The sequence below is a fragment of the Hemiscyllium ocellatum genome, chromosome 22 (assembly GCF_020745735.1).
Source record: "Hemiscyllium ocellatum isolate sHemOce1 chromosome 22, sHemOce1.pat.X.cur, whole genome shotgun sequence".
Classification (NCBI taxonomy): domain Eukaryota; kingdom Metazoa; phylum Chordata; class Chondrichthyes; order Orectolobiformes; family Hemiscylliidae; genus Hemiscyllium; species Hemiscyllium ocellatum.
Window position 1 is genome coordinate 49,712,685 of NC_083422.1, and position 19,615 is coordinate 49,732,299.

The window sequence follows — 19,615 nt, forward strand, 5'->3', positions numbered from 1 at the left end:
CCCACCACACTGACCCCCCTCCCACTGAATCCCCACACACTGACCCCCCCATACTGACCCCCACCACACTGACCCCCCACGCTGACCCCCCCACACACTGACCCCCCTCCCACTGAATCCCCACACACTGACCCCCTCCCACTGACCCCCCCACACTGACCCCCCTCACACTGTTCCCCCCCCCACTCTCACCCCCCCACACTGACCCCCCTCCCAGCGCCGTCACTGTAATGACCTTCCCGCTCCATGTCCAACACTCCCGTGCGCTGAAAATTACAACTAAACGCGAACCTGAAGCGGTGGGGGCTGTGGGTGGGGATGGAGGGGAGGGGGGGGGGGGATGGAGGGGAGGGGAGGGGTGATAATGCAAACCCCAGGCCGCTCCGTGCCTCCCCCGCCCCTTGTCTCAATTTAACCACCCATCCAGCCCACCCCCTCCCCAAGACATGGTCAGCTCACCGAGAATTCACCTCCTGGAACTCCAGCCGCGGACAGACCCTGGGGTTGGTGACACTGGGAGAGGAGCTGTCTGACAGGGAGACCGCTCCTGGAATCTGCCTGTGTGTGTGAGAGACAGAGAGGGGACAGCACTCCCTCACCACAGGGGAAAGGAGTTTAACCACCCAGTCACACTTCCCATAGGCAACTGCATTAGGCAAATCGATGGAGGTGGTGTGATTGGGATGGGAGGGCGTGCTCCATAACCCTCCCCACACACCCCTAACACACACACACACACAGAGAGAGAGCGCAGTGCTTCTCAAAGTGTAGCAAAGAGAGATCAGATCACACACAGCGTCAGGTCAAACTCAGAACAGTATCTCACAGCTGCATCTTCCCCGGGAGTGCAACCTCAGATGCCAGGAGCCTGACTCTCCACCTCCCCCCCCACCCCATCCCACACTCCACCCCCCTCCCCATCCCACACTACACACCCCCCAGCCTTCTCCTCCTTCTACATTTTCACCCCCTTTCCCCCCCCCAAAAAAAACTCCAAAAGTCAGGATCTCCAGGATTGTTTTGGGCGGGGGGGTTGGAGAGAGCGAGGAGGAGTAGATGCCCGTGACGCCTCCCTTCAGCCTGTGTTAGGCTGTTCCCCACCACCACTGCTGGCGCTCACTGTGAGAGGTGTGCGAGAGAGAGAGAGAGAGGGGGGGAACCCAGGACTCGGGGCTGAGGGAGCGAGGCTGTGTCGCCGGCAGCGCTGGACCGAAGACGGAATGAGCGCTCCAGCTCATCATGGAATTCGATGGCCTTGAGATGATAGCAGTTTTGGTGGTGCTTGCCTTGTTTGTTAAAGTGCTGGAACAGTTTGGACTTTTCGAACCAGTGGTCATCGAAGGAGGTAAAGCAATCCATTTTTCACAGACTCCACGCACTAAAGTCTTTCCAGGTTTAGAGCAGGGAAGATAATCCCATTGGGGACTGAGAGTGGGAACCTGTTTACTGTTTTGTCTGTGATTTCTTTATTTGTCCTCCTTTAAGGGACTTTAATCTTCACTGTCTGTGAGCAATAGTTCTGCTCCATAACCGCTGATAAGATTTGCTCATTAAATGCAGAGTCAGGTGAAGAGGGTTTGAAAAGCAAGTTGGAAGAGGAATAAAGTGGTCACAAAAGACATTTAGGGACACTAACACACACACACATTTAAGCAACGTGCCTTTTCTTTAGTTTGGTGATAAAGTACACATGTCTGACAACTTTATTACTTTCCAATAAGCCTCTGCTACATCTCATTGGAAAACAAATCAAGCTCATTTGCAGAAAAGTATTGCCCAGGCATGAGTTTCTTGAACTGAGGTGTGAGAACAGAAGGATAATGAAGTGTTGTCTGAATTGCATCGATTGTAAACACTTTGCTATTCTAACCTTGTCCAAAGCTAGAGGTCTTTGGCATGAAAGAGTTGGGAATAAATCTAATCTGGAGCTCAAGAAGAATCGTCTTTCCCCAAAGAGTGAGAGATTGTGGAATGCATTCCCACAGGGAGTGGGTGGAGGGGAATGGGATTGATGAGTTGAAGAGGAAACTGCATTAACATGGGAAGGAGAAAGGAAATAGAGCAATACATATTTTCTAATCACCTTGTTCACAGATTTTATTACCCATCACAGGTGGGAGTTGAATCTGGGCCTGTCCTGGTTCAAAGATAGGGGCACTACCATTGTACCACTTCAGGTTCACTAATGCCCTGACTGGAGGAAACAGCTATCCTTACCTGATCTGGACTACATGTGACTCCAGACTCACAGCAATGTGGTTAGCTCTTAACTGCCCTCTGGAATAGGCAATAGCGATGGCCTCATCCCATGAATATATTAAAAAAGCAAGCATAGAGAAATATACTGATGGGGTGAGACCAACCAAGGGGTGGAGCCTGAGGACCAACATGGTTGTTTGGACTGGATAGCCTATTTTCATATTGGAGAGTCTGTGATATTCCTCAGTTGGTACAGTGGAAGAGATATTTTCAATTAGGGCTCAAACTATCTGATACAACTCACAACTGGTGTGCAGTGACTGTGGTTGTAATCAAATCTCCATCTTAAAAAAAAATGACTTTTTACTGCCTCGAAGGGAAAATGCAGTCAGTCACTTCTGTCTTGATATTGCTCAATGTCTATTTCTTCAGAGTATGTAGGATGGCAGACAACAGTTTAATGTTCCTGAGATTTAAAGGTCTCATTACAACAATGTTTAGAGTTCTATTAAAACTGCTGGTGTTGCAAAACTTTTTCTCCTATTTTTATGCTCAACTCATCTCTAAGGAGTTGACGCACCCCAGGGTATAAGTTCATCGGCACTGACCCTCACTGGTACAGGTTCCACACACATTGATGTGCATTGAAGCAATGGCTATGCTGCAGATGCTGGAGATGGAAATACCAAGATATATTTGTTAGCAACAGGAATAAGCCATTCAGCCCCTTGACCCTGCTCTGTCATTCAATATGCTCATGGCTGATCATTCAGATCAAAACCCTAACCTCACCCTCTCCCCATAATCCTTAACCCCTTAGCTATGAGCTATATCTACCTTTCTGAAAACACAATGTTTTGGCCTCATCTACTTTATGTAGTAAAGTATTCCACAGGCTCACCAGTCTCTGGGTGAAGAAATTACTCCTCATCTCAGTCCTGAAAGGTTTACCACTAATCCTTAAGTTATAACACCTGGTTCTGGACTCTGCCACCATTGGGAACATCCTTCCCTGTCTATTCCTGTTAGGATCGGAAACAAACACAGAAAATGCTGGAGGAATTTAGCGGTTTTGGCATCATCAGTGGAGACAGAAACAGAGTTAACATTTTGAGTCATGTGATGCTTCTTCAGAACTGACATGCACACTGACCCTCACTAGGGTAAGAGTCCCACACACACTAACTCTCACTGTGATATGAATCCCACACATACTGACTTTCACTGGGGTATGGGTCCCACACACACTGACTCTCACTGGGTTATGGGTCCCACACACACTGACTCTCACTGGGGTATGGGTCCCACACACACTGACTCTCACTGGGGTATGGGTCACACACACACTGACTCTCACTGGGGTATGGGTCACACACACACTGACTCTCACTGGGTTAAGGGTCCCACATACATTGAATCACTGGGGCAAGGGTACCACACACACACACTGATTCTCACTGAGGTACGGGTCCCACACATACTGACTCTGACTGGGGTATGGGTCCCACACACATTGACTCTCACTGGGGTACAAGTCCCACACACATTGACTTTCACTGGGGAATGGGTCCCACACACACTGCCTCTCACTGGGGTACAAGTCCCACACACGCTGACTTTCACTGGGGAATGGTCCCACACATACTGACTCTCACTGGGGTACAGGTCCTATACATTGATTCTCACTGGGTACAGGTAATAAACACACTGACTCTCACTGGGGTAAGGGTCCCACACACACTGACTGTTCCAGAATATGGACCCCACACACACATATTAACCCTTACTGGGGTATGGATCTCATATGCGCTGACTCTTGGTGGCCTACAGGTTCCACACACACTGACTCTCACTGGGGTATAATTCTACTGAGCAGAGAATGATTTAAAATAAATATGTACATTCTGTAGTTTAGAAGAATGAGATGTGATTCCATTGAAATGTATAAAATACTTTAAGGAATTGGCGGTTGGAACAGCAAAGCAAGCCAGGCAGCATCAGGAGTTATTTTGTCTCTAATTAAGTTTGAACCACTGCAAAGTCTCTTCAAAGGATGCCCACTTTGAAAAAGTTCTCTCCTCCCTCAGATGTAGACTCAGTGAGTCCCTTTCTCACTGCCAGGCTGCTGTGAGTTCTTCAGCCCTTCAGCTCTTTGACTACACCATGAACTTTATCTGCAGCTCCCCCTACCCCAACCTCCATTCCTGAAGAAGGGTTAAACCTGAAACATCGACTTCTCCACCTCCTGATGCTGCCTGTCTTGCTGTGCTCTTCCAGCTTGTCTGCTATTGAGGAATTAGCAGGGCAAGATTGAAAGGGTCTGATTAGCAGGGTAGGGAAAGGTTGGTACAGCAGGATTGGCAGAGCAGTGTTGGCAAGGCAAAACTGACAAGGTATGACAAGGTTAGGAAGGCAGAATAGGAAGGGCACAGATGGTAGGGCAATATTGTCAGGGTAGGGTTGGCAGGTAATTTGTTTCGTCTAGTTGAAGAATTTAGAACCCAAGATCACAACCTCAAGGTTCAGACTGAAATGAGGACATTTTTCTTCACGCACATAGTTGTGAATCTTTGGACTTTTCCAGCCTAGAGGGCTTTAGTAGCTCAGGTTTTCTGCATTTTCAAGGTGGATAGCAATCATTGCTTGGAGGAATTCACGAAAATGGGGCTTGAGCAGAAAGTGAGATTGAGGTTGCAATAGTGCCTGGCCTGGATTTTAACAACGGTAGAACAGGCTTGTAGGGCCAAATAGACTAATCACCTATTTTTTATCCTCACTTACCAATTGCAAAGTGCCCTGGCTCCAGACCTGCATGACAGTATGTTTCTCCCCGTATACCTCTCTGACTAGGGAGTCACATCACCATAAGAATGATAACAGACAGACAATTTACATGGTACTGATCTGGGCCTATCCTTTTAGGAGTGAATCCCACTCACAAATTGCTTCAAAACTCCACAGAGCATGACGCATCAGCAATGCCAAAGGTAGGAGGGATGGCCATCACACACAAAGTAATTCAGGCAGCCACACCTTGTGGAAGGAGTGACCCTCCATCTCCAAGATTAGTAAGGGTCCAATATGCAGCTGATTGGAACTGAGGAACACATTTCTTATTAGCTGCAGCTCAATGCATAAACTGATTCTTACTCAGTTTGGACTGGATTTGGATCATCAAACTCATTTCATTAAAACTGTAGGAACAGCAAATAGGCTGTTTCTTTCATAGAAGCTACTGAGAGCTTCCACTGTTGGCACACATTAATCATTATCTAACTCTGTGTAGTACCTGCCTTGGGAGTGTTTGGTGGGTTTAGTACTGATGGAGCTTTAGTCTTTATCTAACCCTGTGTTGCACCTATCCTGGGAGTGTTTGATGGGTGCAGTGTAGATGGAGCTTTAGGCTTTATCTAACCCTGTGTTGTAACTCTTCTGGGAGTGTTTGATGGGAACGATTGTAGAGGAACCTTTACTTTCACTTTCAAAGAGTAGAGGGAGCCTTATGTTCAGTTTAAAGGAGTAGAGAGAATTTTGCTCTGTACCTAATGCTATGCAATAACTGTCCTTGAAATGTTTGATGGATACAGTATGTGAAGTGCTTTACTCTCTATTTAACACTGTGTACCTGTCCTGGGAATGTTAGATAGGGATAGTATAGAGAGTGCTTTACTCTGTATCTAACCCCAATGCTGTACCTGTCCTGGTACAGTGCAGATGTGGCTTTACTCTGTATTAACCCTGTGATGTACCTGTCCTGGAAGTTTTTGATAGATAGTGTGGCAGGAGCTTTCCCCTGTATCTAACCCTGTATTGTATCTGTCTTGGGAGTGTTTGATGGGGACAGTGTGTAGAGAACTTTTCCTTATATCTAATGCTGTGCTGTCGCTGTCCTCGGATTGTTTGGGGGGACAATGTTGAGGGAACTTTACCCTGTATCGAACTCTGTGCTGTCCCTGTCCTGGGAGTGTTTGATGGGGGATGGTGTAGAAGGAGGTTTATTCTATGTTTGGTGGGGACATTTCTCTCTTGAATGAGCAAGAAAATTACATCCTCTTTCCTCACCCCACAACCTGAATATTTTTAATTTCCTGGTCCTGTGCACACCAAGCTGCTAAAGAGATTATCTATCTCCGCAGTTGTCCTTGAATAGTTGATCCACTGCAGTGTGGAGTGAATAGTTTCAATGTTGGAAGGTAAGTGGAGTGTGTTAGTGAGTGTAGTTTAAGTGAGGGAAGGTATGTGGAGTGTGTTAGTGTGTGTATTTTAAGTGAGGGAAGGTATGTGCAGTGTGTTAGTGTGTGTAGTTTGAGTGAGGGAAGGTATGTGGAGGGTGTTAGTGTGTGCAGTTTAAGTGAGGGAAGGTATGTGGAGTGTATTAGTGTGTGCAGTTTAAGTGTGGGAAGGTATGTGGAGGGTATTAGTGTGTGCAGTTTAAGTGAGGGAAGGTATGTGCAGTGTGTTAGTGTGTGTAGCTTAAGTGAGGGAAGTTATGTGGAGTGTGTTAGTGTGTGTATTTTAAGTGAGGGAAGGTATGTGCAGTGTGTTAGTGTGTGTATTTTAAGTGAGGGAAGGTATGTGCAGTGTGTTAGTGTGTATAGTTTGAGTGAGGGAAGGTATGTGGAGGGTGTTAGTGTGTGCAGTTTAAGTGAGGGAAGGTATGTGGAGGGTATTAGTGTGTGCAGTTTAAGTGAGGGAAGGTATGTGAAGTGTGTTAGTGTGTGTAGTTTAAGTGAGGGAAGGAATGTGGAGTGTATTAGTGTGTGTATTTTAAGTGTGGGAAGGTATGTGGAGTGTGTTAGTGTGTGTAATTTAAGTGAGGGAAGGTATGTGGAGTGTATTAGTGTGTGTAGTTTGAGTGAGGGAAGGTATGTGGAGGGTGTTAGTGTGTGCAGTTTAAGTGAGGGAAGGTATGTGGAGTGTATTAGTGTGTGCAGTTTAAGTGTGGGAAGGTATGTGGAGTGTATTAGTGTGTGCAGTTTAAGTGAGGGAAGGTATGTGGAGTGTATTAGTGTGTGTAGTTTAAGTGAGGGAAGGTATGTGGAGGGTGTTAGTGTGTGCAGTTTAAGTGAGGGAAGGTATGTGGAGTGTATTAGTGTGTGCAGTTTAAGTGTGGGAAGGTATGTGGAGGGTGTTAGTGTGTGCAGTTTAAGTGAGGGAAGGTATGTGGAGTGTATTAGTGTGTGCAGTTTAAGTGTGGGAAGGTATGTGGAGGGTATTAGTGAGGGAAGGTATGTGAAGTGTGTTAGTGTGTGTAGTTTAAGTGAGGGAAGGAATGTGGAGTGTATTAGTGTGTGTATTTTAAGTGTGGGAAGGTATGTGGAGTGTGTTAGTGTGTGTAATTTAAGTGAGGGAAGGTATGTGGAGTGTATTAGTGTGTGTAGTTTGAGTGAGGGAAGGTATGTGGAGGGTGTTAGTGTGTGCAGTTTAAGTGAGGGAAGGTATGTGGAGTGTATTAGTGTGTGCAGTTTAAGTGAGGGAAGGTATGTGGAGTGTATTAGTGTGTGCAGTTTAAGTGAGGGAAGGTATGTGGAGTGTATTAGTGTGTGTAGTTTAAGTGAGGGAAGGTAAGTGGGGTGTGTTAGTGTGTGTAGTTTAAGTGAGGGAAGGTAAGTGGGGTGTGTTAGTGTGTGTAGCTTAAGTGTTGGAAGGTATGTGGAGTGTATTAGTGATCAACAATTTATTTTTCTTTTCAAGTGCTTATCCATTTCCTATTTGTAAGTAACTGTTGAATTTACTTGCCACTAACTGTCCAGGCAGTGAATTCCTGAATTGTTTTATAAGACAATCTTCCCCGCTCTCTCTTTGGGCATCTTGCCAGTTACCCTCATCCTGTCTCCCCTCCCCAGTCTCTGAAAATAGTCTCTCACAATATACTTTATCCACATGCTTTACAATTTTAAACACCTCTATAAAATCTCCTCAAACCTTCTCTGATTTAAAGAATTCACTGTCCTCTGTCTCTCTACTTTCTCTTCAGTCCACTTTGTACATTAAGCAGTTGATAAGTATAACTGCTGTGCCTTGTCAGGGTGAACATCAGGTTGCAATTATTCACTCTCTCTCTCACACACAGGCTGTGCCCCTCAGCGCTGCAGGAGTCACCACGTAAGGTTTTCAGATCATACCCACAACACTCCAGCTCATTGCCAACTCTCTAAAACACATTGCTTCTTTATATTCATTCTCATGGATGTGGGTGTCACTGGTTGGGCCAACATTTGGTGTACATGAGACAAGATTAGAATGGTGCTGGAAAAGCACAGCAGGTCAGGCAGCATCTGAGGAGCAGGAAAATCCGACAGGAGCCCTTTATCAGGAATCCATTTAGTGCACATCTCTAATTGTCCTTGAGAAACTAATACCTTCTTGAACCATTACAATCCAATTAGATTAAATTCTCCCACAATGCTGTTAGGAGGGAGTTCCAGGAATTTGACCCAGTGATGCTTAACATAGGATAGTGAAGAAGGCGTTTGGTATGCTTTCCTTTATTCATCAGAGTATTGAGTACAGGAGTTGGGAGGTTATGTTGTGGCTGTACAAGACATTGGTTAGCCATTTTTAGAATATCGCTTGCAATTCTGGTCTCCTTCCTATCGGAAGGATGTTGTGAAACTTAAAAGGGTTCAGAAAAATTTCCAAGGATTTTGCGAGGTTTGGAGAATTTAAGCTATTGGGAGAGGTTGAATAAGCTAGGGCTGTTTTCCCAGGAGTGTCAGAAGCTGAGGGGTGACCTTATAGAGGCTTATAAAATCATGAGAGGCATGGAGAGGATCACTAGGCAAGGTATTTTCCCTGAGGTAGGGAAATCTAGAACTAGAGGGCATAGGTTTATGATGAGAGGGGAAAGATATAAAAGAGACCTAAGGGGCAACATTTCCACGCAGAGGGTGGTGCTTTTGTGTGGAATGAGCTGCCAGAGGAAGTGGTGGAGCTGAAAATGTGTTGCTGGTTAAAGCACAGCAGGTCAGGCAGCATCCAAGGAACAGGAAATTTGACGTTTCGGGCCAGAGCCCTTCATCAGGAATGAGGAGAGGGTGCCAGGCAGGCTAAGATGGGCCCCAGCTATGCCTGTCTCTTTGTAGGATATGTGGAACAGTCCATCTTCCGCAACTACACTGGCACCACCCCCCACCTTTTCCTCCGCTACATCGATGACTGTATCGGAGCTGCCTCATGCTCCCTCGAGGAGGTTGAACAGTTCATCAACTTTACCAACACCTTCCATCCCGACCTCAAATTCACCTGGACTGTCTCAGACTCCTCCCTCCCCTTCCTAGACCTTTCCATTTCTATCTCGGGCGACCGACTCAACACAGACATCTACTATAAACCGACTGACTCCCACAGCTACCTGGACTACACCTCCTCCCACCCTGCCCCCTGTAAAAATGCCATCCCATATTCCCAATTCCTTCGTCTCCACCACATCTGCTCCCAGGAGGACCAGTTCCAATACCGTACAGCCCAGATGGCCTCCTTCTTCAAGGACCGCAGATTCTCCCCAGACGTGATCGACGATGCCCTCCACCGCATCTCCTCCACTTCCCGCTCCTCCGCCCTTGAGCCCCGCCCCTCTAACCGCCACCAAGACAGAACCCCACTGGTTCTCACCTACCACCCCACCAACCTCCGTATACAGCGTATCATCCGCCGTCATTTCCGCCAACTCCAAACGGACCCCACCACCAGGGATATATTTCCCTCCCCTCCCCTATTAGCGTTCCGCAACGACCACTCCCTTCGTGACTCCCTCATCAGGTCCACACCCCCCCACCAACCCCACCTCCACTCCTGGCACCTTCCCCTGCAACCGCAGGAAATGCAAAACTTGCGCCCACACCTCCTCCCTTACTTCTCTCCAAGGCCCCAAGCGATCCTTCCATATCCGCCACAAATTCACCTGCACCTCCACACACATCATCTATTGCATCCGCTGCACCCAATGTGGCCTCCTCTATATTGGGGAGACGGGCCGCCTACTTGCAGAACGCTTCAGGGAACACCTCTGGGATGCCTGGACCAACCAACCCAACCACCCCGTGGCTCAACACTTTAACTCACCCTCCCACTCCACCGAAGACATGCAGGTCCTTGGACTCCTCCATCGCCAGAACATAACAACAGGACGGTTGGAGGAAGAGCGCCTCATCTTCCGCCTGGGAATCCTCCAACCACAAGGGATGAACTCAGATTTCTCCAGTTTCCTCATTTCCCCTCCCCCCCACCTTGTCTCAGTCCCAACCCTCGAACTGAGCAACACATTCCTAACCTGCAATCTTCTTCCTGACCTCTCCGCCCCCACCCCACTCCGGCCTATCACCCTCACCTTAACCTCCTTCCACCTATCACATCTCCATCGCCCCTCCCCCAAGTCCCTCCTCCCTAGCTTTTATCTTAGCCTGCCTGGCACCCTCTCCTCATTCCTGATGAAGGGCTCTGGCCCGAAACGTCGAATTTCCTGTTCCTTGGATGCTGCCTGACCTGCTGTGCTTTAACCAGCAACACATTTTCAGCTCTGATCTCCAGCATCTGCAGACCTCACTTTTTACTTAGAGGAAGTGGTGGAGGCTAGTACAATTGCAACATTTAAAAGGTATCTGGATGGGTATATGAATATGAAGGATTTGGAGGGATATGGGCCAAGTGCTGGCAGGTGGGACGAGATTAAGTGGACGAGTTGGACCAAAGGGTCTGTTTCCATGCTGTACATCTCTAAGACTCGAAGCAGTGATTTTTTTTCCAAGTTAGGATAGTGAGTGGCTCAGAGAGGAACTTGCAAATGGTGATGTCCCCATGTATCTGCTGCTTTGGAACCTCTGAATGTTGGTTGTGGGTTTGGAAAATAGTGTCATGAGAAAGGTCTCCCAATTTGGTACGAGGCCCTGCTGTTGATCAGGTGGACTTTGCTGAGCTTACAAAACCAGGAGGGTGTATCTCACCCCAGAAAGTTACCATCGAGCAAGTACAGCACAGGGTTAGATATTGGGTAAAGGCCCCTCTGTATTCTCCCTGTATAAGATTAACTTTATTATTAAGTGCATCACTCCTGCTCTCAGAATCTTACTCTGCACAAATGAGCTGCAACATTTGTGTTGTCATTTCCAGTGCCTAGGTCAGTGCCTAGCCCAGAGACATTGCCACTACCCCACTGCCTGCCTGTGCTAACGTCACTGGACTGATAATCCAGGGCACGAGGCTAATGTTCTGAGAACCTCAGCTCAGTTCTCACACTGGCAAACAGTGAAATCAATAGAGATCTGAAATTTGAATAAAACTCGTTTAATGGTAAACATGTAGTCATTGTTGATTGTTGCAAATCCTATCTGATTCAGAAATGTCCTTTCAGAGAAAGAAGCTACTAGTTTGGCTGATATGTGACTCCAGACTCTCAGCAATGTGATTGACTCTCAACTGTCCCCTGGACAACTGGGAATGGTCAATTAATGCCAGCTTAGTCAGTGCCAACCACATTCCATGAACGAATAAAAACAAGTTAGGCCTGAAAATCTATCCAGACCTGGCCAAAAACATTGTTTGCAACAGTTGTTCTTGGGGATCCCTGCAAGTACTATTTGTGTTAAGCTAATTCACAAAAACACCCCAGTTTCAGAGCCCGTTTGTGAATACAAGTAACAGCCCAAGAGAGGGGCACACTGCTGCATGCTTTCAAAAGAGAAAGCCAATACAATATGAAAATCAATTCGCTGAGTGACTGGAACTGAGGCTTCACACGGGGCTAATAGCCAACTGCTGGCTCAATAACAAGCCACAACAATGCTAATGGAAGGGAGATAAGGGCCAGTACAGAATGGACTCAGCTCCCAAAGTCGCATATTACTCTGAACACATGCAATGGTTATCAGCATCTCAGCTCCAATCAAACATGCTGCTGAGAAATGGCCAATATTTCTCCATATCCGCACTCAGTGAAATCAAAGGGAAGAGAGCAAGACTGGTATTTCTGCAAATTCACATCCTCAGGATATCCAAGAGTGCTTTATAGCAAACCAAGTACTTTTGAAGCACATTTACTGTCCGATAGTAGAAAACATTGCAGCTAATTTGTGCACAGTAAGATTCCAGTAATAATCCACTTAGAGTCATAGAGTCATAGAGATGTACAGTATGGAAACAGACTCTTCGGTCCAACCCGTCCACGCCAACCAGATATCCCAACACAATCTAGTCCCACTTGCCAACACCTGGCCCATATTCCTCCAAACCCTTCCTATTCATATACTCATCCAAATGCTTCTTAAATGTTGCAATTGTACCAGCCTCCACCACTTCCTCTGGCAGCTCATTCCACCCTCTGTGTGAAAAAGTTGCCCCTTAGGTCTCTTTTTATATCTTTTCCCTCTTACCCTAAACCTATGCCCTCTAGTTCTGGACTCACCGACACCAGTCAAAAAACTTTTCCTATTTATCCTATCCATGCCCCTCATAATGTTTTAAACCTCTATAAGGTCACCCCTTAGTTTCCAACGCTCCAGGGAAAACAGCCCCAGCCTGTTCAGTCTCTCCCTGCAGCTCAAATCCTCCAACCCTGGCAACATCCTTGTAAATCTTTTCTGAACCCTTTCAAGTTTCACAACATCTTTCTGACAGGAAGGAGACCAGAATTGCACGCAATATTCCAACAGTGGCCTAACCAATGTCCTATATAGCCACAACATGACCTCCCAACTCCTAAAGTTCATCTTATACAGGGAGAATACAGAGGGACCTTTACTCAGTATCTAACCCTGTGCTGTACTTGCTCGATGGTAACTTTCTGGGATATGGTACACTCTCCTGGTCCTTTTTTTAATGTAGTGACAGTGAGTTCTTTGATCAAACAGTTGAGAGAGCAAATAGGATATTAATTTAAAATCCTTCCAAAAGACAGCCTCTCAGCACTCCCTCAGTACTGATCTTCCAAGAGTGCCACACTCCCTCAGTCCAACCTTCGGACAGTGCGGAATTCCCTCATTACTGATCTTCCAACAGTGCCACACTCTCTCAGTCCTGACCTTCGGACAGTGCGGCACTCCCTCAGTACTGATCTTCCAACAGTGCCACACTCTCTCAGTACTGACCCTTGGACAATGCGGCACTACCTCAGCACGGACCCTCAGACAATGCGGCACTCCCTCAGTATTGATCCTCCGACAGTGCGGCACTCCCTCATTATTGATGCTCTGGCAGTACAGGACTCCCTCAGCACAGACCCTTGGACAGTGCAGCACTCCCTCAGTACTGCACTGAGTGTGTGTATTTTGAATCTGTGCTGATTTCCCTAGAGCAGGGGTTGAGTCCATGCTCTTTTTTCTCAGCTATATCATGAACCATAACACATCTCTGCTTGGAGCTGCTAGCATTCAGTGCCATCCAGTGGCTAATCCTGTATAGGGTTCTACATATCAGGATAGGTCCTACCCAATACTACCAGCCAGACATGAACCCTTGTCTCAGTGTCACAACAAGTTCGTGGGTCAGTTTGGACATCTGGAGGGAGTTGTGGGTCAGTTTGGACATTAAGGAGGAAGTGAGGACTGCAGATGCTGGGGATCAGAGCTTAAAAACGTGTTGCTGGAAAAGCGCAGTCTTAAGATGAAAGGGATCAGATTTAGGACTGAATTGAGAAGGAAATTCTTCACCCAGAGGGTTTGAATCTGTGGAATTCCCTGCCCAAGTGGTTGAGGATTCCTCAGTAAATGTTTTTAAAGCTAAGATAGACATTTTTTTGAAGAAGGGCTTATGCCCGAAACGTCGATTCTCCTTCTCCTTTGATGCTGCCTGACCTGCTGCGCTTTTCCAGCAACACATTTTAAAGTTTGGACATTAAGACAGGGTCATGGGTCAGTTTAAACTTCAGGACAGGGTCATGGCCTGGTGATACCCACAAGACAAACTGGATCCCAGTGAACCAGGGGATTGATGAGGGGCTTTGGGATGTGGCAATGGGTCAGTTGGTGAGGGTAGTGGAGGGAAAATTAGGGAATTTGAAACCCCAGTCTGTAAGTAATGCTCACATTACCCCCTGGGAGCTGCCTTGTGTTGCTCCAGAAGACTCCAGACATCAGGTTGCAATTAACAGACACAAAAAACAGTCATTGTGAAGCTGGACTTAATTCAGTACAATTAGGAAAAATACTCACGGGGCAATGCTTTTGTGCTAAATAGCTTGAGACACTTGTTACTTTGGTGCCTGATACATCGATTCACAAACACACCCCATCCTGTTCCCCCAGCATCCAAAACACCACATGTCATCTTCGTCCAGACTGAGGGGGGTGGGGGAGGTGGGTTAACTTGGGTTTTGGAAGATGCTTAGGGGAGTAGCTGCAGTACATCCTGTTGATGGTACACACTGCTGCTTCTTTATAACAGTGATGGACAGGATGAATATAGAATGCGGTGGATAAGGTGCTGATAAGAAGATAAGAACTAGGAGCAGGAGTAGGCCATCTGGCCCTGCTCCACCAATCAATAAGATCATGGCTGATCTTTTCATGGCTCCATTTACCTGCCCTTTCACCACAGTAAGTGCTTTACTGTTCAAAAAAATGTCTATCTTAGCTTTAAAAACATTTACTGAGGAATCCTCAACCACTTGGGCAGGGAATTCCACAGATTCAAACCCTCTGGGTGAAGAATTTCCTTCTCAATTCAGTCCTAAATCTGATCCCTTTCATCTTAAGGCTATGCCCTCTTGTCCTAGTTTCATCCACCAGTGGAAACATCCTCTCTACTTCTAGCATATCTATTCCCTTCATAACTTTATATATTTCAATAAGATTCCCCCACATTCTTCTAAATTCCAGTGAATATAATTCAATTCTACTTAATCTTTCCTCATAAGACAACCCCCTCAACTCCGGAATCAACCTTCTCTGCACCCCTTCCACTGCCTGTACATCCTTTCTCAAGTAAGGAGATCAAAACTACACGCAGTACTCCAGCTGTGGCATCATCAACACCCTATGCAGCTGCAACGTAACCTCCTTGCTTTTAAACTCAATCCCTTTAGCATTGAAGAATGGGAGTCAGTCTGCTCTGGTAGAATCCAAATTGATCATCAGTGAGGAGGTTATTACGAAGCAAGTGCAGCAGATAACATTGATAATGACACCTTCCATCACTTTACTAATGACTGAGATTGGACTTGGTAAAAACAATGACTGCAGATGCTGGAAACCAGATTCTGGATCAGTGGTGCTGGAAGAGCACAGCAGTTCAGGCAGCATCCAAGGAGCAGCGAAATTGACGTTTCGGGCAAAAACCCGTCATCAGGAATAAAGGCAGAGATCCTGAAGTGTGGAGAGATAAGCGAGAGGAGGGCGGGGGTGGGGAGAAAGTAGCATAGAGTACAATGGGGAGTGGGGGAGGGGATGAAGGTGATAGGTCAGGGAGGAGAGGGTGGAGTGGATAGGTGGAAAAGGAGATAGGCAGGTAGGACAAGTCCGGACAAGTCATGGGGACAGTGCTGAGCTGGAAGTTTGGAACTAGGGTGAGGTGGGGGAAGGGGAAATGAGGAAACTGTTGAAGTCCACATTGATGCCCTGGGGTTGAAGTGTTCCGAGGCAGAAGATGAGGCGTTCTTCCTCCAGGTGTATGGTGGTGAGGGAGCAGCGGTGAAGGAGGCCCAGGACCTCCATGTCCTCGGCAGAGTGGGAGGGGGAGTTGACATGTTGGGCCACGGGGCGGTGTGGTTGATTGGTGCGGGTATCTCGGAGATGTTCCCTAAAGCACTCTGCTAGGAGGCGCCCAGTCTCCCCAATGTAGAGGAGACCACATCAGGAGCAACGAATACAATAAATGATATTAGTGGATGTGCAGGTAAAACTTTGATGGATGTGGAAGGCTCCTTTAGGGCCTTGGATGGAGGTGAAGGAGGAGGTGTGGGCGCAGGTTTTACAGTTCCTGCGGTGGCAGAGGAACATGCCAGGATGGGAGGGTGGGTTGTAGGGGGGGCGTGGACCTGACCAGGTAGTCACGGAGGGAACGGTCTTTGCGGAAGGCGGAAAGGGGTGGGGAGGGAAATATATCCCTGGTGGTGGGGTCCGTTTGGAGGTGGCGGAAATGTCAGCGGATGATTTGGTTTATGCGAAGGTTGGTAGGGTGGAAGGTGAGCACCGGGGACGTTCTGTCCTTGTTACGGTTGGAGTGGTGGGGTCTGAGGGCGGAGGGGCGGATGTGGACGAGATGCGTTGGAGGGCATCTTTAACCACGTGGGAAGGGAAATTGTGGTCTCTAAAGAAGGAAGCCATCTGGTGTGTTCTGTGGTGGAACTGGTCCTCCTGGGAGCAGATACGGCGGAGGCGGAGGAATTGGGAATACGGGATGGCATTTTTGCAAGAGGTAGGGTGGGAAGAGGTGTAATCCAGGTAGCTGTGGGAGTCGGTGGGTTTGTAAAAAATGTTAGTGTCAAGTTGGCCGTCATTAATGGACATGGAGAGGTCCAGGAAGGGGAGGGAGGTGTCAGAGATGGTCCAGGTAAATTTAAGGTCAGGGTGGAATGTGTTGGTGAAGTTGATGAATTGCTCAACCTCCTCGCGGGAGCACGAGGTGGCGCCAATGCAGTCATCAATGTAGCGGAGGAAGAGGTGGGGAGTGGTGCCGGTGTAATTACGGAAGATCAACTGTTCTACGTAGCCAACAAAGAGACAGGCATAGCTGGGGCCCATAAGTGTGCCCATGGCTACCCCTTCGGTCTGGAGGAAGTGGGAGGATTCAAAGGAGAAATTGTTAAGGGTGAGGACCAGTTCAGCCCAACCAATGAGTGTGTCGGTAGAAGGGTACTGTTGGGGACGTCTGGAGAGGAAAAAATGGAGGGCTTGGAGGCCCTGGTCATGGCGGATGGAGGTGTAGAGGGATTGGATATCCATGGTGAAGATGAGGCATTGGGGGCCGGGAAACAGAAGTCTTGGAGGAGGTGGAGGGCGTGGGTGGTGTCTCGAACGTATGTGGGGAGTTCCTGGACTGGGGGGATAGGACAGTGTTGAGGTAGGTAGAGATGAGTTCAGTGGGGCAGGAACATGCTGAGACAATGGGTTGGCCAGGGTGGTCAGGCTTGTAGATCTAGGGAAGGAGGTAGAACCAGGCAGTGCGGGGTTCCTGGACTATGAGGTTGGAAGCTGTGGGTGGAAGATCTCCTGAGGTGATGAGGCTCTGTATGGTCTGGGAGATGATAGTTTGGTGATGGGGGGTGGGGTCATGGTCGAGGGAGCAGTAGGAAGAGGTGTCCTTGAGTTGAAGTTTGGCTTCAGCAGTGTAGAGGTCACTGCGCCAGACTACCACTGCGCTCCCTTTATCCACTGGCTTGATGGTGAGGTTGGGATTGGAGCAGAGGGATTGGAGGGCTGCGCGTTGTGAGGGTGAGAGGTTAGAGTGGAGGAGGGAGGTGAACAGGTTGAGGCGGTTAATGTCCCGGCGGCAGTTGGAAATGAAGAGGTCGAGGGCAGGTAATAGGCCAGCGCCTATTAGGAGTGTCCAGGTGGATGCAGTGTGTTGGAGGTGGGCTAAGGGGTCCTCGGAAGGCGGGCGGGAATCCTGATTGTGAAAGTAAGCATTGAGGCGGAGGCGACGGAAGAATTGTTCGACGTCACGGCGTGTATTAAATTCATTGATGCGTGGACGGAGGGGGATGAAGGTGAGTCCTTTGCTGAGGACTGATCACTCATCCTCAGTGAGGGGGAGGTCTGGAGGGATGGTGAAAACTCGGTAGGGCTGGGAGCTGGGATCTAGTGTGGGTGTGGAGCTGGGAGTGGGGGGGGAACCTGTAACTGGAGTGGGTGTGGTGGTGGGGGGAATGGGGGTGGAGTCATGAGTAAGGGTAGTGTTCCCCTTGGGGTTCTGGCGGGTGGGGATAGTGACAGTGGGGTCTGTGGGGGTGTGTGTCAGCAGACTGCAGGTGAGTGGCACTGGTGGGGGCGGAAGTGGTGGTGACCATGGCAGTAGGGGTGGCAGAAGTCACTGAGCGTGTGGCATCAGCGATGATGTGAGGGGCAGAAGTCATGTGTGATGCATGAGGAATTGTGAGGGACGGAAGTGGTTGTGGGAATGGCCATGATGGGGGCGGAAGTGACATCATCAATCAGCATGGGGGTGGCAGCTGCATCAGCCACACGGCTAATGGCGTCTGAGTAGTTTTTGAGGCCAGGGAAATCTTCTGCAATGTTTGAGGAGTGCTGGTTATGGAGGTGGGTAGATAAAAGTTTGTTGTACTTACAGTTTTTGATGTTTGAGATGAAATTGAAATACTGTTTGTTGAGAATATGAATTTTCCTGAGGATGTAGTACAGAGTGGGTCCTTTACAATTCTGAGAGAGTGTGGCCCTCAGCTGAGGCAGGGCTGACTGTAGAGAGGTTAGGTGCCGGGGCATTGCTGCAAGCGTGGAGCGGAGGATCTTGAAGGAGAACTGTTGCTGGTGTCTTTGAATCTGTAGTCTGTACTGTTTGTCCTGTTCGGGTCCGAACTCTGCTAGTTTAAAGGTGGTTCGGAGTCCGTGTGGGATGAGTTGGTTATGGAGGCAGGCACTGAGGAAGCAAATGTCGCTGTGGTAGCGAGTTTGTTTCACGACATGGTTGAAGAGCTTCAGGGCAGAGGAAATGACCTGGGAGTTGCAGTGGGAGAGGGACTCCCTGACATTCTTGTAGAGAGAGGAGGAAAACTTCTTCAAGGCAGGCATCCTTGCAAGAGGATTCGCAGTAGGGTTAAAATCAACGAGGTAAAAACAATGACTGCAGATGCTGGAAACCAGATTCTGGATTAGTGGTGCTGGAAGAGCACAGCAGTTCAGGCAGCATCCAAGGAGCAGCGAAATCGACGTTATTTGTGGACAGCAGAAAGCTGGGCAGTTCTCTACATTGTCACATGGTTTTCAGTTGTAGCTATACTGGAACAACTAAATATGCAGCTACTGCTGGAGCACAACTTTTCATGTCCATTGCCACGATGTAGTTTATGCAGCCAGCAATTTTGCACAATGGCCTTCACTGTTTCTTGAAACTGTGATAGACAGAGGAGTTAAGGGAATTGGTGATGTGACAAACAGAACAGTGTAGCTGAGATCACAACCAGGTCATTAATGGTCATACTGACTGATGGAGCTTCGAAAGGCTCAAATGGTCCACTCCTCCTAATTTCTAATTCTATATCCAACAGGTAATTAATGAGCTCAGGATTAGACTGAGATGAATCATCCAGCTCACCTTTCTTGTTGAAGATTGGTACAACTACTTCAGCATTAACTTTTGCACTGATACACTGAGTTCTCCTGTCATTGAGGTTGGGGATTATTGTGGAGCCACCATCTCCATTGGGTTATTTAACTGTCCGCCTATCAATCATGACTGCAGAGCTTAGATCTGATCCATTTTTGGTGGAATCTCTGTTTATCATTTGCTGCTTATGAGTTTTGTCATGCAG

The 19,615-nt window shown here is 47.8% G+C and overlaps 1 protein-coding gene across 2 annotated transcripts in view; it reads left to right on the forward strand.

The window, feature by feature from the left end:
* Positions 1 to 1,239: 1,239 nt before the first annotated feature.
* Positions 1,240 to 19,615, forward strand: part of LOC132826515 (Kv channel-interacting protein 2-like) — a 111,441-nt gene continuing 93,065 nt past the window's right edge. Inside the window, exon 1 of one of the 2 annotated variants that reach the window (XM_060842477.1) lies at positions 1,240 to 1,345. In XM_060842477.1, coding sequence (XP_060698460.1) covers positions 1,240 to 1,345 — 106 coding nt within the window. The remainder of the gene's footprint in view (positions 1,346 to 19,615) is intronic. The other variant, XM_060842479.1, reaches the window with a different exon arrangement.